At 33.9% G+C, this 23,996-nt stretch overlaps 1 protein-coding gene across 1 annotated transcript; it reads left to right on the top strand.

Moving 5' to 3' along the window:
- The first annotated feature begins 8,310 nt into the window (after nt 1–8,310).
- LOC120071134 (dnaJ homolog subfamily C member 8) lies at nt 8,311–16,039 on the top strand. The gene is made up of 9 exons (XM_039023212.1): nt 8,311–8,642; nt 12,907–12,997; nt 13,115–13,175; nt 13,354–13,431; nt 14,195–14,268; nt 14,577–14,690; nt 14,793–14,900; nt 15,397–15,435; nt 15,522–16,039. Exons 1-9 carry the CDS (start codon nt 8,539–8,541, stop codon nt 15,606–15,608), a joined length of 756 nt encoding a protein of 251 aa, XP_038879140.1. The 5' UTR covers nt 8,311–8,538; the 3' UTR covers nt 15,609–16,039.
- The last annotated feature ends 7,957 nt before the right edge of the window (nt 16,040–23,996 follow it).

Raw genomic sequence — 23,996 nt, 5'->3', positions numbered from 1 at the left:
GACCGGCCTTATCTCATACCTTGCATTCTCCACAACCGTGGGTCTTGAAATTCAGAACGAGAAGTTATAAAAATTTGGCGCCGCATAGTTCCTCATAGGGATGTGAATATGAATCATACAAGCTCATGTCTCCGGCAACGGCGCCATAAACTTGTTGACTATAAAAATAAAGTGTTATTCTATGTTGTATCGCTTATGCACACTACTGATGATATTTTATGCGATACTACGTTCTAAGTATATGTCTTGAAAGTGATATGCTCGTAGTGTGCAATGAAGTAGTGCATGTCATGAGTTTCCTTGCGCTGAAACCAAGTATAATTCCAACGCAAGTTTCTCATAATGATCCGAGGTCGAACACGAGGATTGTTGTAGTTAAATGCGATACTTATGTGATACATGCGATCAGTTATAATAATGAATAAAGAATTTTGGTTTGTACAGAAATATAAATTACGCTGAAGGTAAAAATGCGTTGATAAAGTAAATTCCTAAACTACTATGATACGTGATACAGGGGTCGAAGACTGGCTGTGAAGTTGTACAAAAGAGTCAATGAATGCGATGGCAAGTCTTATGAATGAAGCAGAAAGAGAAAGAGTAAAGAGTAAAAACATCGCAAGTTCGTCAATCGTGTTAAGGACGCAACTAAATTTCCGCTTTCCCTTGGCGTACATCTTTCAGTGATCGGCCGCGTTCCCATACGTCTATGGTGAAACAAAGATGAACATGATGAACACAAGGTTGTTTCCATCTCTAGAAATACTTCTCGCTTTAGTTAACACATTTTTCCAACCTTCTCTCGATAGGCAGAATAACATCTTCACTTCTGCTCTCACAGGTAAAGATGTCGTCGAGCATGCTTTAGTTAAACTTAATTGATTCCTTGACACAAATTGACTCACTCACTTAATTCTGGCTTTTTACCCCGAGGATTAAGAACACGTCATGGAGAAAATTGATAATAAATGTATGGAAAGAGACAGAGAGATGATAACGATGATGATGATAACATTTAATTCTAAATTTAAGCGTTTGATACATGTTTGTGAATGAGGGATTAAAGAAGATGAACACCGAAGATGAATTAGAGAATAGAAACAAATACGGAAAGAGTGTCAATATCTTGACACAGATCCCGATCGGAGACTTGTGCTTGCCGACGTATGGATGTGGTGGAGAGAAAAGCTTCCCTCCCAGGCTTGCTTTTCCGGTAGAATTGACCTCCTTTTGCACAGAGCTTCAACTTCGGGAATCAGAAGATATCCTTGCTCGGAGACTCACTTTTCAGCCTTGTCTCGTAGTTCTCCTGGATTTACTCTGTAAAGTCTCTTCAGACCAGCTTCTCTCTCCCCATATCAGTATATTTTTCAGCGAATTTGAGGAAGCTATTTATAGACAAGACCTTGGCTTTTTTAAATTGTGGTCCCCACTATATAATTATAGTAATTCCTACAATGGCGTAATGGAAAATTCATTTATATTCCACGATCAATCCGTCAGAATTGTACAACAAAAAGCTGTACACTTGTCAGAATCGTCTGCGAATGCGTTGCTCTTTACACCTTCTATCTATCGCCGCATGCGGTGTTGTTTTTTATTACCGCATGCGGTTGAAATGCGTTAATCGTTAAAGATCTTGATCGATTGTCGCATGTGCCGTCATTGTGTTGATCATCTCTTCATTCTTGATTGATGGGTGCATGCGATGTAGATACGTTGTACATTTTGTCTTCGAGCCATAACGCATGCGATGGCCTATTTCCTGCAAAACAGAGACTGAAACATTCTATTTTGCCATTGCAATGGCGTTAGTGGATGCGTTTACGACATTTCATAATTTTCGTATTTCTTAGCCAATTCTTACACTATCGACGCAACTTTCCTCTCTTTTTGCCGCAATATCTAAATAAAACAGCATAAATAACTTGTATTTCTACAAGTTGTCAATAAGCATTTCCGCTATACGATAGTAGAGTTTCATCTCCCACTTGCTTATCGTATACACGACACATTCTCCTCCGTTCTCTACCAAACTCACCAAAGCCCACTCTTTGGGTTTTTGACGTCGAGGATACCCGGGTTTCTCTTGTGCTGGTGTCGTCCCCGCTGCATTGTTCGTGTACGTTCTGATCGTGTTGTTGCAGTCAACATACTCGTCGGGTGCTGGTAGATCTGTGGGAGGTTTTCCGCTACTTAGGGTTCAGACNTGGTAGATCTGTGGGAGGTTTTCCGCTACTTAGGGTTCAGACGTTCGAAGAGTGTCTTCATCTGGTATGAACACTTTCCATGGTTTTTATTGTATTCTGAGTATGCCAATAATGAAGTTTATATGCATAACTATATGTGTTGAATTTATGTCGTTTGTGTTTCGGTCACTCTGAAATCGGAGCAATCTAAGCCCGCTCATGGAACTCTCGGTATGAGATCCTTCATGATTCACTTGTATATCACATATACATGCTTAAGTTCACATAAGATAACCAAGGAGCTTTGTTTATTGAATATGAATAAATGAGAGAATTAAATAACACTTATTTTATTTATTAAACAATGGGTATCTTTACAAAACAATGAGACTCCGGGAGAATTAGGACACCAATCCCAACAAACACACTGTTGATTGGTTATATCCAATGGATACGAAAATATATCTATAGTATGAAAAGTCAATTGTTAATCTTTAGTAGAGTTACTAACAGTTAATGAAGGATAATTAATTTAATTAAAAAGTTTAATTAATTAATCAAGTATCATTGGAGCTTCAATGTATAAATCCATAAGGTCCCCTTATTAGTTCAATTAGGATTAATGAGAATTAAATTAATTTTCAATTAATTTGAACTGTTCAAATTAATTAAAGGGAATTAATTAAATGAGAAAATTAATATAATGTATATGATACATTATAATATAAAGTTTTAATGAGAGAAATAAATATTTGAATATGATTCAAATATTAACGATATGAATATGATTCATACAAAAACTATAGGTTAAATTAATATGAATATGATTCATATTAATTCTATAGGTTACTTAAGAGAAATAAATATTTGAATATGATTCAAACATTAATTATGTTAATGTGATTCATATATGGGTTAAAATTAATATGAATATGATTCATATTAGCACTATGAGAGATTAATAAATTATAGGTTATATTATATGTGATATAATATAAACCATAGGTTATATGATATATGTGATATAATATAAACTATAGGTTATATGATATATGTGATATAACATACAATTTTATTGATATGTAATAAGGTGGTTATTACGTATATTTAAAATTCAAAATTATGAGTTATAATTTTATTTTTGAATTTTAAATAATGGAAAGGGAGTTATTTTGATAACAACCCTCTCCCCCCTTAATCTCTCAAAAACGTGTAGCACATAAAAGTTCTAGGAGAGTGGTTGTTTATCATCTTCAACCTCCTAGGTTTCGCTCTCTATTATTCTCTCAAGAATAGACAATTTCTCCTCATCTTTTACCAAAATTACTTTCAACGAGTCCACACCTTTGCTCTGATTCTCATCCTAGAACAATCGAGGGCATTGCCTTCCTTCTGCTTTCAAGAGCACGTAGGAATGCAGACCACTACATAAATAAGCCAATTACGGCTAAGGGAAAAAGCGAGCAGCACCTTGTTTTATATAGGTTGGGCGGAGCTTGAACAAGTTCCTGTTTTTTTTCAAAGGAGGTTCTTTTCTTTCTCCAGACCGATGACTTGCTTGTTCAGGTACCTTGGTAAAGAGTACTTAGCTTTGTAAAGAGCATCTTTTTAAGCAAAGTGTTGAGTCCACCAGCCTGGATTCCGCAAGGCTGGCTAATCATACGCAACAGGCTCGAAGACCCCTGGTTTTGGAACCGATCATGGCATTTCATTGATCAAAAAAGTGTCAAAGAGCTTTAATATGCTTCTTTGTTAAGTAAGAAATTATGTATGTAAAGGAATCCTTCTATAAGTCGATTCGTCATTACTTAATGAAAATCCCAACATATGTCGTTCTCTTGCACACCTTGTCTCACCCCTCCCGAAGCATATGGATCCACCCAATTGATGAACACTCAAACCAAACTCACCCATCTTTCAACTCCCATTTCTCTCACCCCCTTACTTCGCCTCGAAAATATGATGAATGTATTGCAATAAATGACGATCTTGATGGAACAAACAAGCATGCAACGGAAGAAATTAGAATCAATAAGCACTTTAATTACACTCAATTTGAGTTCTAAAAGCATGCATGAAAACGTTTTTCATAAAAGAGGTTTTCAGAACTTATTCCTGTGATGAATCCTCCAAATCCAAGCCACTCTCCACGAATTTGACCTTCAAATCAGTAGTAGACCACCAAGAATGTCTTCTCTACTATTCTCAGCCTTGGATTTGAGTGCTCGAACTCAATATTGAAGTGAATTGAGTATAAGATTGAGAGGATTTGAGAGAGAGAAAAGATTTTCTGCAGAATTTCATCAAATTTTAGCATTTTTCCCCTTCCTCTCTGAAATTATTGAGCTTTTATGTATCATAATACATGTAAGCTTTGAATTTCAGTCACTTTGACACTTCAAAGAGTACTCACAAAGTGGGAGAGGTGTTAATTTTAGATCAATCCACCAAAACACTCAAGTTTTGTGGATTTTTCCACTCAACCAAATTAATTTCCAATTTTCATTGATTTAAGTCAAAATTAATCAATTCCTAAATTCAATTTCTAAAATTGAATTTTAAATTGATAAAGTAATTTGATTTTAATTAATTCATTCATCAATAATTTAATATCCGATATTAAATTAATCAAACATCTAATTTTAAACATGATCCTATTCATGTAATCAATATTTAAATATTTTAAACTCTCCAATTTTGTTTAATTTCAGTAAAATTAAACGTTAATTATATCAAATATAATTATCCAACCCTTATTTTGAAATTGAACATTTCAAATTCCAACCCTAATTGAAAATTTGAACACTTCAAATTGTAATCCTTAAATTCAATTTGAACACTTCAAATTGAAATTTAATTTTGATTTTTGAACATTTCAAAATGACTCAATTCACTAATCCAAGGTGTTAATGTTTTACGAGCTAGTAGAGAGACCTTATGGACCTATAGATTATGAGCTCCAACGATTTGAGGTTAATTGGCTAAACTCTTTAGACTGAATTAATCAATATTCGTTAACTACCGAGTCAAACTACTATAGCTCGATGGTTGCACTTTTCTCACTGTAGTTATATTTCTGTCCACTTGATTTAACCATAATTAGTAAGTCGACCCTTCACAAGTTGTTCATAATAACGGCTGGGTTGGTGTGAATTCTGTCTTGCACCCTATGTCCCCAGCTATCTATCTGGTCTTACCTAGGGGTGGAAAACGGTTCAGTTCGGTTCGGTTTAGGTGGTCAAACCGAACCGATGCGGTTCGGTTCTATTTCAAATTCGGTTTTTGACATTTTTTTAAAAAAATCCATGTTATATTCTTTTTTAATTAAAAGCGGTTCGGTTTGGTTTAGTTTTAAATTCGATTTTGTTTCTTTAATTTAAAAGCGGTTCGGTTTTAAATTTGGTTTTACTCTTTTTTAATATATTTATATATATATATTAGTTAAAAACGATTCGGTTCGGTTTCAAATTCGGTTTTCGAAAGTGAAACCGAACCGAACCGAATTTTCGGTTTCACTGAGTTTTCGGTTCGGTTCGATTCAGTTTTTAGAAACGGTTCGGTTTTTGTGGTTTGAATGACCACCCCTAGTCTTACCTCTTAAATGAGAGGCTTATTGAGTGGGTGTTGTTGAGCCAACTTTCACCTATGCAAATCTAAAGATAATCTCGAATAAACAGGAGTTTATAGTAAACTCAGAATTAAGGTCGAGTTACCTAGGTCATTTATTCGAAACAGTCAGTCTTAAACAATAAACAACATTATAAAGTAAGAGTGACTTATTTCTTAGTCTGATCTTATGCAAACTCATTGCATAGGACGCCCCCACTTCTCATGTCTCCACATGAATGATTCAGAATCACATCGTTTGTACTATCTACAAAGCGGGCCACATCTGATAGTATTACCATAATAAGGTACCCAACCTTATTCATATAATATAGACCGTTTTGGCTATTTATTCGAACTTGATCCATCTTTATGTCTTTGCATAAAGTTCAAGAATTCATGTAATAGCCATGAAACTTAGTTTATTGGATTTAGTCTTTACAAGTGCAATTTACATATTCAACAACAGTTTTATTGAATAAATGTCAATAATATCTTTATTGATAATAGAAAATGTTTAATATTACAAACTGCAATTTTAGAACATACGACTCAACAGATCTAGCTCTCATTAACTTTAGAATTGAAACATAGAAATGTCACTATCGTGTGGGGAGTCAGCGCTCGAGTGCGCTAACAGCCAATGCCATGGCCTTTCCCACCCTAGATAAGAACCCTACTCCAAGCAAGCATCGAAGGAATTAATCCAATGCTAGTTCGGGCAAGCAGGTAAACTATATTGTTCCCAGAGGCTTTCTTTAAAGCATTAAAACTACGTGTATCATCTCCTGCGTCTCCATGGGAGCCCTTCATACAAGTTTGTTGTTAGGAATGTCTAATGGTTTTTCACCTGGAGAACTAATTAGATTGTGCGAGCGGAGGGCCATAAGGAATGCAAAAAGAAAGAAAAAAAGGCAGAAGTCTGGGGCACCTTTAGATTCTTAAGTCGGTGAGCAAGGAGGAGCACGTAGNAGGGCCATAAGGAATGCAAAAAGAAAGAAAAAAAGGCAGAAGTCTGGGGCACCTTTAGATTCTTAAGTCGGTGAGCAAGGAGGAGCACGTAGGAATGCTGAGAGAAAGTGAGAAAACTGAATTTCTTCAAGAAGGGTAAATTCTCGATTCCTTTTTCCTCTGTAAATCAGAATAATGAATAGGATGCTCAATGAATTTTGCTTATCAATTTACGTCCTCTAGTTTATTCTACATTCTGTAAAATGTAAATTGGGACTCAATTGCATTCACGTGCTTCTGTTGTGGGTATTCGAAACCCTTCAGTCTTTAGTGTCGCAACATTACGCAACTGGTATAAATGACCTTCTTCGATTTTTAGGGTAGTTTATTACCTCCCATTCGGCCCCAACCAAATTTCTTCCACTTGTATTTCTTCCTTTCTCTCATGTAATTAATATAACAATGCCTAAAATTATCCTATCCATCTCCATGGAAAGGTAAGTTCTAGCCATTTTCTAATTTAGAGGATTTTGGAACAACGTAAATCTTAGGAGTTTTATTTGATTGTAGTCTTTCATCTTGGCTATAAGTTTTATTTTGATTTTTATTGTTTATCAATGACATGATTTTGTTATTGATTGACAACCAATGCTTTATTATGCAATTTGAATGCTTTTGAAGCAACTTGCAATATGTGACATGTAATTTTGGGTTAATCCTTGAGAAGCAATAGGTTAGATGGGCTTGCATTTTTATTGTCTATAACGAAGAGTATTGTTCCTATTGACTTAGGGGAAACCGTAATGAATATTTAATTAAACGATGGAAATTAAATGTTCATCCTAGCATAAGACCTAAAGCGTAATGCGGTTAGTTAATCATGTTTAGTATGGATTCATCTAGCATGTTTAGCTAATTAGGTAATTAGGACCATTGGTTAGATTTTCAATCAATTGGGCTAGACATAGTCAAGAAGGTAAAATTATATTTAGACAATTCGGTGATCGAGGTTACATTGGACAATTACGGTCCTCTAAGCTAGGTCGTTCCATGTAATTACATAACTAAAAATGGGTTTCGAGGAACTAATCTTCCGTGCTTCCCTGTGGTTTGACCCAGACTTACCACTTGTGCTATTAGTTAGTATAAATTGTTAGTTTGTGATTATAAATATTATGTGACCAGCAGAGAAAGGGTTTATGACACCCACTCTTTCGTTCCTTCATAACCCACTTACTATGGTAATCACCAATTATAATAACCAACTCAGTGCCCCAAACACCTCTTAGTGTTTACTTTTTGTTATTACTATTTCCTACTCATTCTCTCTTTCCATCTTTGTCGCATTATTTACTATTTTCTATACTGAAATTAAAATAGTATGTACAAAAACACAGATTATTATAATCAGACTAAAATAATATGTATCTCAAATATGGATTACTATGATATCCAAAATATAATAATCATCTACTATAATAACGGGCTCATTGCCCCAAACACCTTTAAAATGTAATTTTTACCTAAAAAATAATTATTAAAACAACTTTGTAGTGTTGTCCCTTAACTCAACCTAAATCGCCCGAACTGGATTGATTATGTTCGAATTTCGGGTATCGGATTTTCCGAGTTCCTCACAGTCCATCCCTTCCCCTTTCTTCAAAGTTCAACCATACAACTTCTTCTCAGGTACTCCAACTGAGTTTGATCCGATAACTTCATAATTCTGCAAAAAGACGATCAATTTCGACTCTCCGATTCGAGTGGAGGCTGAAACAGGACGCTTCTTTTTATGGGTGAGGCCAATAAATCCACCTCCACCGCCGAGGAGGACTTGCTGCTCAAGAGCTTCTTCGCAGAGGTTAGCGAAGTTGAAAGAGATAATGAAGTTATCAGGTCTCTCTCTATCTCTTTCTCCCAATTCTTTATCCCCAAGCATCGTTTTCCTGTCATGTATTGGAGGTGTATGACATTAATTCTAGTCAAAGAGCCATTAGGGTTTGTTGGGGTTTTCTTGTGTTCTATCATCTGTATGCTCGTGTTTTTAGTTCTTTACCCAGGAGTGTGCGCATTTGTTTTGTGTAATTTTTCTGTTATAGTTTCTTGATCGTATTTTTGGTTTTCTCGTGCCTCCTGGGAAATGAGAACCTGTATTGGTATGGCTATGGGATGCTTTGTAAACACTTAGATAGATTAGATTGGATTTTTTTTTCCCTGAAAAGTCTGCACCTGTTGCCCACGGGCCAAGACTTTGGAAACATCAAGGGACCTTAGCCAACGGGACTGCCCTTTCAGGGCATTTTTCACTAGTAGATTTTGATTGTATGGAATCCTTTTGGAGACAGAAATGCCAATTCAGATAGTTTGTAGGGTGATAAGAACTCATCTGTCATGTAGAAGACGAAATTCTATTGCTAAAGTTTCATCTCAGTGAATTTCCTGATGGTGAAGTTAATAGGAAGATTTTGTGGATTTCTTAAGAAGCTCATGGGGCCTTTCTTGGGACCCAATCTCATATTTTCAAAAAAAGAAAAGAAGAAGAAGAAATCTGACATAACTCTTCGTTGAAGAGGAAGTTTAGAAAGCAATTGAAGACATAGGATCATATACAGCACTTGGCATAGATGGATTTATGATGGAATTTAGTAAAAAAAGGGTGGAACATTTGTGAGATTATATTATCAATAGAGATTCCATTTGTGCAAAATGGTTGTGGAGGTTCAAGGTTGAGAAGAGACACGTTGTGGGACAAATTTATTGTCACTTGTAAGCTATAAGGCCCAGGCACTTTAGCTTAGTTGGCGTGTCCATATCCGACGCATGTCAGATGCTTGGACACTACGGCATTTGTTGGATACGTATTGGATATGCTTGTTAGTACAAATGTGCAATAGATGTAATTAGCCACTAGCTATACAAAGTCAAAAGTAAGTCCAATATTTGCTATACATGCATGGAGCCGGAACACTTGTTTAAATTTGAGAGCAAAATCTAATTTTTTAAGCACATAAATGCATAATCTCGTGAACTTTGAATACATTTGGATTCTATCATATAGATTAGCATCCCTTCTTGAATCTTAGAATAAGAATCTATGATGTTAACAAGTATAGTTGTGAGCTCCTACACAAAGCAGGTGGTATTTTTGAGTGACATGTAGATTTTCCTATCCGGATCCTTGGAACTTCATACCAAAATGTTTTTCATTTTTTTCCCTGCTCGAAATACCTCCTGTCAGTCACTCTTTCGTTTAGTTTAGAAGATATTTAGTGTGGGGAACTTCTCTTATTTTGTGGTGTCTGTTTAAGTTCTAGATTTTCTTTTCATCATGATCCTTTCATCGGCTTGATTGCTTTAACCACAAAGCTATGCTATTTGAAAATTTTCCTAGGAGAATGCCAACAACTTTGAGTTTGAGATCATGTAGTCTGTGTTTTGGTTGTCTTCTGGAAAAATGTAGTTTTGTTGCGAGATGTGTAATGTGTATAAATGTATTTGGCTTCAGATCCATTTGTTGTATTTTTTTTTTCTTTTTTGAAGATGGGCAAACAGAATATCATCATCAGTCATCGTTAGGAATTGCTGTCATTGCCTATCAAGAATGGAGACTTGGGGACTGGGAATATGGGAAAAAGGAATTCTATCACAAGCAGACAAACCAGACAAGGAAATGAGGATTTTGGTTTTGATTCTTGTTCTCGTTCTTGACTTCACGCAAGTGAAACATTAGCGAAGTCTATTCATCTCATGACTCCTTCAAATCTTCCAGCTGGAAGCATTTTTTGTGACTCTTTAGCTGTTTTTGATGTAGGTAATCTTGAGAGTTCTTGTAAATCTTGGCTTTTTTTAAAGTCTTTTAGGATCTTTGTTAATTTCTTTAGAGTTCTTGCAAATCTTTTGTATTTTACCATCAACCTTGTAAATCTTAGGTTAGTTATCCAACCACCTCATAATCTTGTAAATCTTGTATTTAATCAACCGGTTATTTAGATCTCCCACCCAAATTACCTTCTATACCGGTTACCCTTTTCCTTTAAACCCAAGTTCCTTGCTCTTCTTATAAGTAAGAGGCAGCCCTTGTATTTGAAGGAAGATTTAATAAAAGTTCTGAGGTATTTCTTCACTTGTGTGCATCAAGTGGTATCAGAGCTTCACTTCAATCCAAGGCTGAAAATTTCCTTTCAAATTGGACCCCTTTCCTTCAAACACTATGGTCGCAGAGGCTTCCTCCAACTTTGAAGGCCGTCTGCACGATGTAGAATTGGCCATTGTTGACATATACAAAAACAAAAACGTTTCCACTCTCACTAGGGCCATAGAAAAACTCACTCATCAATTTTCAACCTTCACAGCCTCTATCCAAGTTATCCCAAGAATTCCAGCCAGTACAAGAACCAATGTTCAAGAAAGAAGGCAGGAGAGACTAATGATCTAGATCTTTCTTTACCCGGAGGAGGAAGATGATTCAGGAAGTTTGTTTGAGAAACCCAAGAAGACCAGATGGAGACCAAGAAAAACCATGATTTACAAGAACTCTCAAGATTACCTACATCAGTTTTGCTTGGAATTTTGAACAAAAGAGAGGTGGTAAGTGAGAATGTAATCTAGGACCAATGGGATGAAGTTGATCTTTTCCCTTTAGATGAATGTGCTTGCTTATATTTTGCAAGTATGGAGCTGAACAACAACAATGCTAGGTTGAGTTTTTAGCCATTTTTACGTGTTAATACAGGAAAGATTCTTTTTCCTCAATGTAATTGACAACCTTTTAGTCTACTCAAAGGAAGTACATGACAAGCCATCAGCTTGATATTGAATATGAAGACCTCTCTTAATGAAAGCTGGTTTCTGGTTTCTCACTGGAAAAAAAAATCATTTGGGCAATGATTTGCTTATTTGTGAAAGTCCACTTGGTTTCGTGAGACGGAAGGTATAATTTATGTGAAATTTGCTGCCTTAACATCTCGCTGCCGATTTTTAGAGTGGGACAAGGAATCATGGAGAATAACATTGAATTCAAAATTTTGAGATTGGTTGCCAAAGCAAGTTTAGCTTAGTGGTAATTGGCACATACTCTTTCTTTTGAGGTTAAAGGTTTAAATCGCCATCTCCACTGGCCACTTGTACTGGAAAAATTTTGAGATCGGTGAAGAACTTTTATCATTTAGATTTCATTCTTCTAGATTCGGTCTAAAAGAAGATTAAAAAAGCAAAAAGTTATCATGTGTTGGACTCAGATGAGGGAAGCATAGAAATCAACGAGTATCCAACAGGTGACCTATAAATGGGAGGGAAAATGTTGTGGGACCCGAGATCATAATATATAAAAAGCTTGTACATTGAGGGAATGAGGAGGAAAATATAAATTTTAAGGTAGGAGTATGTAAGGTACGTAGGTAGGGATGTTAAGGGACATAAAGGTAATTAGATAGATAGTTAGTTAGTGTATCTTATTATAAATAGGAGGGTGAGTGAGGGAAGGTAGGTAATTGTTGAGTGATCTAGGGTTGGCATACTCAAGAGGGGAGGTTCCAAGTGCTTTTATACTTGGTTTATCTTGTAGTTATTCTTTTATATTTCAATATATTCTAGATATTAATTCTAGTTAGGTTGCATCCTACCAGTGTACGTATGGTTGGATGGTCAGGAAGTTGGGGACCGATTTTTGTTTTTGATAGCAACTTTCATTGAGAAAAAAATAAAAGAATACAAGGACAAAGAAAAAAACCAAACCCACAAAAAGGAGCCTTGCTAAAGAAAGGTGCTCCATTATCCAAAATAGTATCTATAGAATAATTACAAAAAAATCTTCGAGATTGAAGCCTAAAGGGAAACACGTATAACCATTTTGGTCAACTTAATTTATTTTCTTTTAAAATCTAATCCAATTAAAAAGCTTTTTTTCTGGGAATCTTCTTCTGCCTCTATGTACAAGGGTACCTCGTTCCTTCTTTAGTACTTAATTTTGTTTTACATTACTATGTTGAATGTTGATTGTCTGAATTGGAATTTCTAGTTCATATGCCTTTGTATTCTTTCATTTATTCTCAATGAAAATAATTGTTTCTATAATAATAATAATCAATATTATTTTGTGTACCATCCACAATTATGGTGTTGGTATTTTATCTTTTATAACTGTTGGGACTTATCTTCGTAGGATCTTGTCCTGCTTCAAATTGAATCCATATGAGTATCTAAAGTTACCATTTGATGCATCTCCAGAAGAGGTGAAAAGACAATATCGTAAGGTAATTGCTTTGTTTGAAATCTGATCTTGTACAGGATTTGTTCTATAGGTTGTTTAATTTTGTCCTTGAGTTTTTGGCAATCATCTAATTCACTTAAAAATGACGAATTATTTGTAGTTATCATTGCTGGTTCACCCTGACAAATGTAAGCATCCACAATCGAAAGAAGCATTTGCAGGTATATTGATTTATGGTATTAATTTTGTCCGGTTTAATGTTTTGCGTTCAAGGAAATTGAGATTTTATTTTAACTGTCTGTGCATGTAATGTTTTTGCGTTCAATGCTATTTATATTGTATTTTACCTGTCCGTACATGAAATGTCCAACTAAAATCAGTTTGTCTGATACTGAGCAGCATTGGCAAAAGCCCAGCAGCTATTACTTGATGAGCAGGAAAGGGATTATATTCTTAGCCAAGTCAATGCAGCAAAAGGCAAGTGAACCAATGCTTTTAGTGAGATGAAAAAATAATGGGGCTTGGAGGCTGGGGAAAATAAAATTTATGCCTACACGTTTTTGTATCTCATCATTGCATTGCATTTTAGTGGACAGAGTTTCTTGATTGCATTACATGCAGTAGATACACGTACATCTGATCAAGACCACAAAGTACGTAGGTACAAACTCATACCAACATATGAGTTAGGAGAATAGATGTTTATACATATTTCTATTACACCATGCATTGTGCCTGTATTAGATAAACCCGATCCTGTTTGAAGTATCATAATCCTATACTCATTCGGGAGAACAAATAAAGCCTAGAACTACTCGGCAATGAAAAATATAACCTTCATGTAATGCGGTGTAGGTGTCTTTATGGCCATCGTTAATTGTATTTTTTGTAATTGTCGGTTGTCAGTTGTCAGCTTGGTTCAGCTTGGTTGTATTCTTTTGAATTGGAGTTCTTTCCTCCTGTAGGCGAGGAATCCTTTTGTGGGGTCTTTTTTTTTTTTTTTTTTTTTTCCAAAAAAACTTCAATAAGATGGGAACTTGTGCTGAAATGCATGTAGAGCCTAAATTCTCCTAGTCACAAGGGTTCTTTTATGTGACCTAGGTCCTGAAATTTCTCATGGGCTGAGGTTCATGGCCCGTGGATATTCTTTCTTCAGTGTTTTTACTTGTTTTTCCCTTTTCTTTTCTGGAGCTTTATGGAGTTGAGAAAATTTCTCACTTGTATGTATTTTGAACTTCAGAAGAACTTCTAGCAAAGAGGAAGAAACATTTGAAGAGAGATACAGCTTCTAAAATAAAGTCATTGGTTGAAGAGGTGAGCTGAATTCCATTATTCTCCACATTTCATATGCTGTTATTACCATTGTGTTCTACTTGCAATAACAATGGAGTCAAATGATTGTTATTTCCCTAAAGTTGTGTTTTTCTCGATGAAAGCATGGTTTTTTGTTATTAAAAAAAAAAAAAAAAAAACAAGAATTTTGATTGTCCCACCACGAATTGGTTGGACCATTGGAATTATGATACTATGAGTTGATGTATTCACATGATTTATATATAGTATATGTCAGAATTTTGTATTTTGGTTCCCATGACCTTTTATGCCATGCTGATTTGGCACAGGGAAAATATGAGCAACAGTATGAGAATACAGAAGAATTCAAGCAAGAGCTAAAATTGAAGGTTCGAGAAATATTAACAGAACAAGAATGGAGGAGGAGAAAGATGCAGATGAGGGTATGCAGGATGCTCAGATAATTTGATATTCCTCTGGATTCTTTTAAATTCTAATATTTGGGAAGGATTGTTCATTATCTATATTTCTTTTCTTACGTATAGATTTCTGAGGAAGAAGGCAGATTGAAAAAAGATGAAGAAGAAACAAAAGAAATGTGGAAGAAAAAGCGTGAGCATGAGGAGCAGTGGGAAGGAACCAGAGAACAGAGGGTTAGTTTTTAACTTTTCTGTAATGATAAACACAAGATATCTAGTCGTCTTAACACGAGGTCTCTTAGACATTCTGGTTCTTTAAGACTGTAGAATGTGAACTTTTGCCAGTTTACCGTTCAAAATTTTCACTTGGGGAAATGTCATTTTAATGAAATGAGACAGAGAACCTGGTTGAGATATATTGAAGTTGTTTATATGATAAATTGATACTGGGGGACTACTAAGTTATAAGGGAAAAGCTTATGAATTTGTGCTTCCAGCTTTCTGGTTCTATTATCTGATCCAACACCTTCAAGTTTTCTGCTGACAATTGAGTGATTAACTTGAATGTTTAATGTGACAAACACGTGGAAGAATTGGTATCTTTATGCTAAATGTTCAACTTCGAGCTAGGACATGGAGTTTCAAATCTCTGATTTCTTTACCATATTCTGAATGGAACTAATTGTTTAATTTGCACTTATGCTCTTCCTTTTGTCGATGTCATCATCAGGTTTCAAGCTGGAGAGATTTTATGAAGGGTGGAAAGAAGGTAAGTTAGTATTACATGGTTTTCAGTGTACTGACAGATTTTTGTGATTAAAGTTGCCATAATTTGAAATTTTCCCTGTGGCACAGGCTAAGAAAGGAGAAACTCGACCACCAAAGCTGAAGACTGAGGACCCCAACAAATCGTACGTCCAGCGGCCAGTAAAGCGAGGTTAATTGGATCTATTTCATTTAAAATTTGCTCTGCAGCCAGCCAAGATCCGATGAGTTCTAGGGAGACTGGATGTAGGCTGACAAATCTTATGACTCGCCTGTAAACTACATAGTTAGAATGCAAATCTTATTTATACAATATCAAAGCAGCAAAATCCTTTTAAGTTTGATTTTGTTATATAAATAGAGCATTTGAAGGATGGAATGTCAGCTCAGAGAACTAAATGCAAATTCTGAGATGTTAGAAAACGCACCTGACGACGCGTCCACTTAAAGGTAACATGTTTGATAGTTGCGTTTTATGTTGAACCTGTTTTATGAATGCCTCCTTCCATGAGGTTATTCATAACCATGATATTGTTGATCAAGTTCATCAAGCATAAACTTGGAGCTGATAAATTTTATACCTACATATCGTTGATTGTGACTTTAAAGATTGGACATTGATATTTTTAGGTTTGTATTACTACTAACATGCTTTGGAAGTTATAAACTTTGGTTGAAAGATAGTTTTTCTCATCAACTTATCCCTTGTAGGCTCTCTCTCTATCTCTCTCTCTTTTTCCCTTCTAGGTATCTTCATTTTTTCTTCTTTTTGGATCTATTTTGGGCTTGTGACTTTAGCTTTGTTTTTTAGTCCCTGTGACTTGTCCATTTTGGTGCTTGATTCTTGTCGACCATTTTGTTTTTTAAACACAATTCCAAGACAATACTGCCCTTTAAGATTTTTTATTTTATTATTATTTTTTTAAAAATATTGTCATACCTTTGTATTAAATCAAAATGATTGGTTTTTAAAAGCACAAGTATCAAAATGGATCCCTTAGAAGTATAGAGATTTTTTTAAAAAAAGATTAATGTATATGTAATAGATGTTTTTAGTTTTAATAGTAGAAAAGCCAAACTAAATAAAAGTTAAGTCAATATACGAAGTTAGAATTTGAACTTTGATTTGAAAACCAAAGCCTTAAAAGAGGTGATGAATGAATTAATTGTGTACAATATGCTAAGAGTAGTGCAGTGAATAGATTTTAGGTGTTGTTTATTATCCTATTTGAGATTTGGGTGTAATTGTAATTGGATTGCATCGTAAAATAATTGAAATGTATTAGTAAATGGATTACTTTTGGTTGTGTTTAGATCGTGGAGAAATAATGAGTTCAAACGTAATGGGATTGTTTTTTTATTATATTTATCTACATGTGTAATTGTTGTGATGTTTTACCATAATATCCTCAATTTTTTAAAAAATTTAATACCCAAACTAAGGATTTAAAAAAGGACATAGTAATTATTTTAAATTACGTTAATCTAATTCATATTTTAATTTGATTATAGATTTACTTTTTCAAAATAATCTTTTTTCTAACTAAGAATATTTCTAACAGATATTTTTTGGATGTATATATATATAAACAAAATATTTAATTATATAAATATATTCTTTTTTGTTTTTAAAATATAACAATAACGTTGATTTGAAATATTAAATTAGAACTAGAAATACCTAGTGTGTTTGATTCCAACTAAGCGGTTTGGAGCAAGAGCAAGAGCGAGATCAAGCTTGAGTGAGAACAAGAGCGAGATCAAGCTTGAGTGAGAACGAGAGCGAGAGAAGAATTTATTAATGAAATCACACATCTAGAACTTAAATTCAAGTTTGGAAGCCCAAAAAATAACCATATTTTCGCTATGCAATCTTAAACCACGGCGAGAAGTACTTAGCGTGCTTGGTTTTGGCCACACAATAAGGGTTAGAGAAAGAGCAAGAGTGAGATCGTAAGCGAGACAAGCATGAGCAAGGGCAAAAAAATGAGGGATTCAGAAAAGGTGCTAGGACAAAGAGAAAAAATGCATATAAAATTTGATATTTTTGGGTTTTGTTGGTCTTCATAGTAAAAAGTAGTATGTTTTTGCTCAAATCGAGGTGTACAGATTGAGGGAAGGCAAGGGAAACGTAAGTCAAAATCCAAGTGGATCCCATGTAATTCATCTATTTGATCAGATTGACACCTCTTGTGGGAGCAATCGAATTGTAGGAATGAGGGTAATGTTAAAACGTGGACCCCACCAATATTTTACGTTATAGAATTAGGTAAACAACTACAAAAGTAATCAAGTGGGTCCCGTTTCCATGAATTGGACTGTATTTACTCTGTCTCTTATACACATCTAGATGTGTATAAGAGACAGGAATTGGACTGTATTTACTAGGTTTATGGGATAGTAAATGCAACCTTAGTGTTTTGGAATATTTATGCATACTTTTCAATGATATATCAATGATGCATTGCTATTGGACATGAAAATAATCTACTAAAATATAATTGATAATAAATATGAATGAGTATTTATTTTAAATGATAAAACTGTTGAAAATATTTTTAAATAATAAAATATTACTGTCTATCGATGATAAATAGTGAAAGACAACGATCGACATCTATCACTGACACTGATAAATATCTATCAGTGTCTATTGTTGTTTATCATTGAAAAATAGTGATATGTTGTCTTTTTTTTTTAATTTATATGATTACTAACGTTATTTAATTATAAAATACTAAGAATGAATAGAAATTATAACCTATAAGTGATTAAGAATAATAATATTAATATATAATGAACAGAATCAGTCAAATCAATTAATGATCATTAGTCCTTTTCAATAAAAATTAATGATCATTAGTCTAGTTTACTAATATAAATTAATTGCATAAGGGCTGTAATGAATATAATTGATTTGACTGAACTTATTCTTTATATATTAATATTATTCTTAACCGCATATAGGTTATAATGTTTATTCATTCTTAGTATTTTATAATTAAATAAAGTCAGTAATCATACAAAATATTTATATAAACATGAATTCTCTCCTCCCATGTGAAATTTACAACAGGAATTGATTCTCCCGTAAGCATCTTAAAAGAATCCGTGGTACTATTTTGGTACTATTTTTCAACATTTTTGGGAGATAAATTTGAAATTGTTTTTCTTTTTTTCCTTTCCAAATAATAATTATATATATATATATATATTGAGAAGAAATAGTAATGATAATTTAAGTAAAGGGATTAGAAACAAAAAAGTGTATACATTTTTATTAGTTTATCTGGTAGAGTATATGTCTTTTTTTTTTGTCGTAGAGAGGAGTATGAGAGAATTTTTCTCTTTAAACTCATTTGCATTACCCAGAGAACAAGAGAGAACGAGAGAGAGAGTCAGATTCTCTCCTCCATTTTTTCAGTTTTTGTTATGTGAGAGCCATTGAGAAAATAATGAGTGAGGGAGTTATAACTCCCTCCCCTTTCATTTAAATTAAATTGAATTCAAATTCAAAATTTTGAATTTAATATATATATTAACCACTTAATATATATAGAAATTATATGTTATATCACATATACCTCTCAAATAACCTAAGGTATTAATATGAATCATATTCATATTAATTTTAACTTATAATTTTTATATAAGTCACATTCATATAAATAATTGAATCACATTCAAATAATAATTCCTCTCATCAGACTGTATAAATGTAATATGAATCATATTCATATTAATTTTAACATATAATTTCTATATGAATCACATTCACATCAGTAATATTTAAATCATATTCAAATATTTATTTCTCTCATAAAACTATATATAAATTTAATATGAATCATATTCACATTAAATTATAACATATAGTTTTTATACAAATCATATTCATAAAATTAATATTTGAATCGTATTCAAATGTTATTTCTCTCATAAAATTGTATAATGTATCAACATACATTATATTATATAATATATCGATGTACATTATTTAATTGTATTTGACCAATTCAAATTAAACCAAAATTAGTTTGATTCTCATCAGTCTTCATTGAGCTAACGAAGAGACCTTATAGACCTATAGATTGAAGCTCTAATGATACGAGATGATTAAACTCTTTTAATCAAATTAATCAACATCGGTCACTTCATTAAAGACCAATAGCTGAACTCTTCGCACTATAGATATATATTTGTGTCCTTTGGATATAACCAATCAACAGTGCGTAGACCATTCACAAATTACTTGTAAGTACAACTGGATCAAATTACCGTTTTACCCCTGCAGTTATATCTAACTTCTTAAGTACCACTTATTCCTCTAATGAACAATTAGTCATAGTTCAACTATGACCGAACCCCTCTCGGGCTAGGAGAAGGTGAGGCGCCTCATTGTTCAAGCCCTGGAATCATCCCTTAAGAGAGCAATTTATCTTCTTACCCTAACTATAGGGAATGAGTGAATTCCTTCTTATGTAGTTGCGTTCCCAACTCCCTAATCAGACGAATCCCTAAAATGTTTGACTTATTGAGTCAGCAAATCTAGCCATCTCACCCATACAAATTAAAGGATCACCCTCATAGACAAGAGTTTACAAGTCACTCGGGATTAAGGTCGAGTCACTTATGGTCATCCTAGTGAAATGTAAGTCTCTTCTAGCAACGACGTTATAAAGATAGACTTAACATTTCATGGTCCAGTCTTTATACAAACTCTTTTGTATAAAATACCCGCCTCACATGTCTCCACAAGAATGATCAGGATCAAATCATTTGTAGTACTTTAAAACAATTGTAAAAACTACAAAGCGAGTTGTATCAGTAGTGTTATTAGGATAAGGCACCCAAACTTATCCATATACTACAAACCATTTAGGTTATTACTTAAACATGATTCACCTACATGTCTCCACATACATGTTTAAGTTACATTAGATAACCTTAGATCTTAGATTAATGGATTATTGCACAAATAATACAAAATTAATCAACCATTGATTTAACTAAAATAAGACTACAAGACTTTAGGACATATACCCCAACAAAAGTATAATAAGGTGAAATTATAAAATGGTTTTTTTGGATGATATATATGAAAAACATTTTGTATATCCTCAAAAAAAGAAAATGTTTGTCTGAGGTTTGTGTAGAAATTGGTGGAGTCCAACTTAGGTTTATGTAGACTTATGCATATGTGGTTAGATCTTTAATACTTGATCCTATGATTCTCTCTCTTGAATACATACACTTCACTCGGGATATGAAGCACGCAAATGTTCTAAATTTTGAAATTTTGGAAGAATATTTTGCGTCTTCAAAGAATTTCAATTGAATTCTCTCGAAGTTCTCTAGAGCTTTCAATTTCTAGACCCCTAAAATGAAAGAAGACTTCTCACTATTACAAAATTGGATTTTAATGTCGGTTTAAAATTGCTATTATAGGGATACAATGTCGGTTCAAAACGGACAATGAAGATCGTGTTGTAAAAGGTCTTTAATGTCAGTTGTCTTTAATGTTGGTTTTAAATCGACAATACAGCTGACAGAAATTTCAATGCCAATATTCTTCAATGTCCATTGAAAACCGATATTGTACACCATCTTCAATGTCAGTTGAAAACCGACATTGTACACCATCTTCTATGTCGATTTTTTATCCATTTTTTTCAATAATTATCGATATTTTTTTAATGCCTCATTTTTTAAATGTCCAATCCATTTTTAATGTCGATCAAAAAGTTAAAAACCGACATTAACAAAAAAATACATATATATTTTTTTCTTAAGCACGTTCAAATTAATAATATTTTTTTAAAACAATAATGTTTCTCCTATCTATACCTATACAAAATAAAATCTTAATTTCTTTTATATATTATGATTTCAACAAACACAAAAATTAACTAACTTAATAGAATAAGGAAATAAAACTAGATAACAAAGGAAATATAACACGTCCACAGGTTGATGTATCAATTTGTCCAAACAATCATAACAACCACTAACAAAATTGAGTTCAAGACCTTTTCCAGAAAGGAAAGAACGTAATAAAGAATTGGAAAATGCATCAAAGTTATGTTTCATAGTTGATCCATTTCTCATGCACTTTCAAACCCAAAGATCCTTAGAATACCTGCAACAAGAAAATGAAGAAAACACTTTGTGAAGTATCTTTAAAGTAAAACCTTCTATGCATGAAATTAAAAGGATTGGTTGTAGATTTAAGCTACAAAGCTCAGTGTGTTCCGATTAACAAAACATGAATCGAGGAAGGAAGAAAACAAAATCACTGTATAAGTAAAACTTACTCGAGTTTTGTAAATGTTCGCACACAATGCATTTGAGAGATATCCCATAAGCTAACTAATAAATCAGCACTTCTAACTACAAAATACCTATGATTGCAACAAGGAAGTCGTTTATCTTTTCCTTTACCTAATTGCAAAAATTTCACAATAATTGAAGCAAGCAATTGAAAGTAAAACCATCAATTTTTTAATAGAAGAAATCTTCTGCATATTTTATGCAAGGGTTGTACACAGTGAAGAAGATTCACTCAAGTTAAGAAGTCAACTATGAAACTCACCCTCCAACTGGGTCAATTGCAATGAAATTTAGAAGCAAGAACATAAAGAACCTAGGGAACATTACCATATTTTAACTTGTAACTAACTTTAATAACTCTTATGCTTAGAAAAATTTCGGCAGCATGACATCACTATACAACAAAACCAATTTTTTTTTTTTAATTTTGACACTTGTTCAAAGAAATGCACTACTAACACAACATTCAAACAACAATCTTCTCTCAACAGAACTACCAAAATTTCTAGAATATTATAATATTTAAACCAACTACGTAGTAATTTGAGCACAAATTTACTAAAACTTATATGAACAACCAAAATAAAGACAAAACAAACATAGAAAGAGACTTAATTTAAACTACCTCTTGGCTAGGATGGAACAGAATCTCGGATCCACCAGTAACTTCAATAGTAACAACTCTAGTTAGCTATCGTACAACAAAAATACATATTAAAAGAAGAATCAAACATTACACAATTCATTCAATACGTAGATTTCAAATTTTCACAATTATCATTTACGAAATGTGCAAAAATAATGATCGTATTCTTAATATCGTAACTAGTAGAAGTCACTATATGAAAGGATCGACATTTATTCCTTACTTGGTTCCAAAAGATTAACAACGATGTCAATGCCTTTGTTAGCCTCGTGAGCAAGTTCTGTTGCATTCTTCATTGTGCTTAATGGACCTCCCAATTTAGTCTTAACGTCAAACATTCCGGTAGAATACCATCTGAAATTACAAATCCACAGTAAATCATCGCCATGATATAATAAAAAAATCATAATCAATAATCATTATCGAAGTAGAGAAACTATTGAAATGCCTTGAATTTGTTTGCTGGCGCTTCGAACAACCTAGTACATGGGCCTCGCTGCCCGGTCAGCGAGCTGGGGTCCAGGGGCGGCGCGCCCTACTGGGGGTTCAGGGGCAACGCCCCCAAAACCTATTCAAATTTTTGTATTCAACATATTTATTTATTTGCAGTTATTTACAATTTTGACCCTAAGATTTAGAGTAATGCGATATATAAACTCTCTAACCTAGAGGCATCGTTCTTGATGTAATTTTGAAAACATTCTCTCGAAATAATATTGTTCTCCCTCTGCCCGTGGACGTAGCTAACACACTGTTAGTGAACCACGTATATCTGTGTGTCGATCTTTCCTACTCTACGTTCCCTTTTTTGTGTTCTTTATTTATCGATTTTGCAACAAATTGGTATCAGAGCCTTGTTAGGGTTTTTTTTCGAAATTCCGCATTTGTGTGACAATCGAAGATGTCTGGCGTGAATGTAAAGATCGACAAATTTACTGAGAGAAATAGTTTTGGTTTATGGCAGATCAAGATGCGATCCCTGCTAAAGCAGCAAGGGCTGTGGGCGTCGTTGATGGGTAAGTCAAAGAAGACTGTCGTAGATGACGAAGAGTGGCAGACTCTTGAGGAGAAGGCTCATTCTATGATCATGCTATGCTTGGTTGATGACGTCATCATCAAGGTCGCAGATGAAGAAACTGTTGCGGTCTTTGGTTGAAGTTGGAGAGTCTTTGCATGACGAAATCTTTAACCAAGAAGTTATTTATGAAGAAATGTTTGTATCATCTACGTATGCAGAAAGGTACGTCTCTACGAGACCATCTTGATCAATTAAATAAAATTTTATTAGATATGTATAATGTAGAGGTTAAGGTTGATGATGAGGATGCTGCCCTAATTTTGTTGACATCTTTGCCTCCGTCTTATGAGACTTTCGTTGACTCGTATTTTGGAGGGAAAAAAACTCTGACCTTAGAAGATACAAAGTCCACGTTGCTTATGAGAAAGGACCGTCAGAATGCAGGAAGTTCAGTTACAGGAAATCAGGCATCTGGGTTAGCTGCTACAGGAAGCAAGGGATATAGGAATTCTGGTAAGCAGAAGTCGAACCAAAATAAAATATCTTCGAAGTCAAAGGGTTCTAGATCAGA

Source organism: Benincasa hispida, chromosome 2 (genome assembly GCF_009727055.1).
Source record: "Benincasa hispida cultivar B227 chromosome 2, ASM972705v1, whole genome shotgun sequence".
In the NCBI taxonomy this organism is placed as follows: domain Eukaryota; kingdom Viridiplantae; phylum Streptophyta; class Magnoliopsida; order Cucurbitales; family Cucurbitaceae; genus Benincasa; species Benincasa hispida.
Note: the sequence above shows the minus strand (reverse complement) of the source record. Positions and strands in the feature narration are given on the sequence as shown.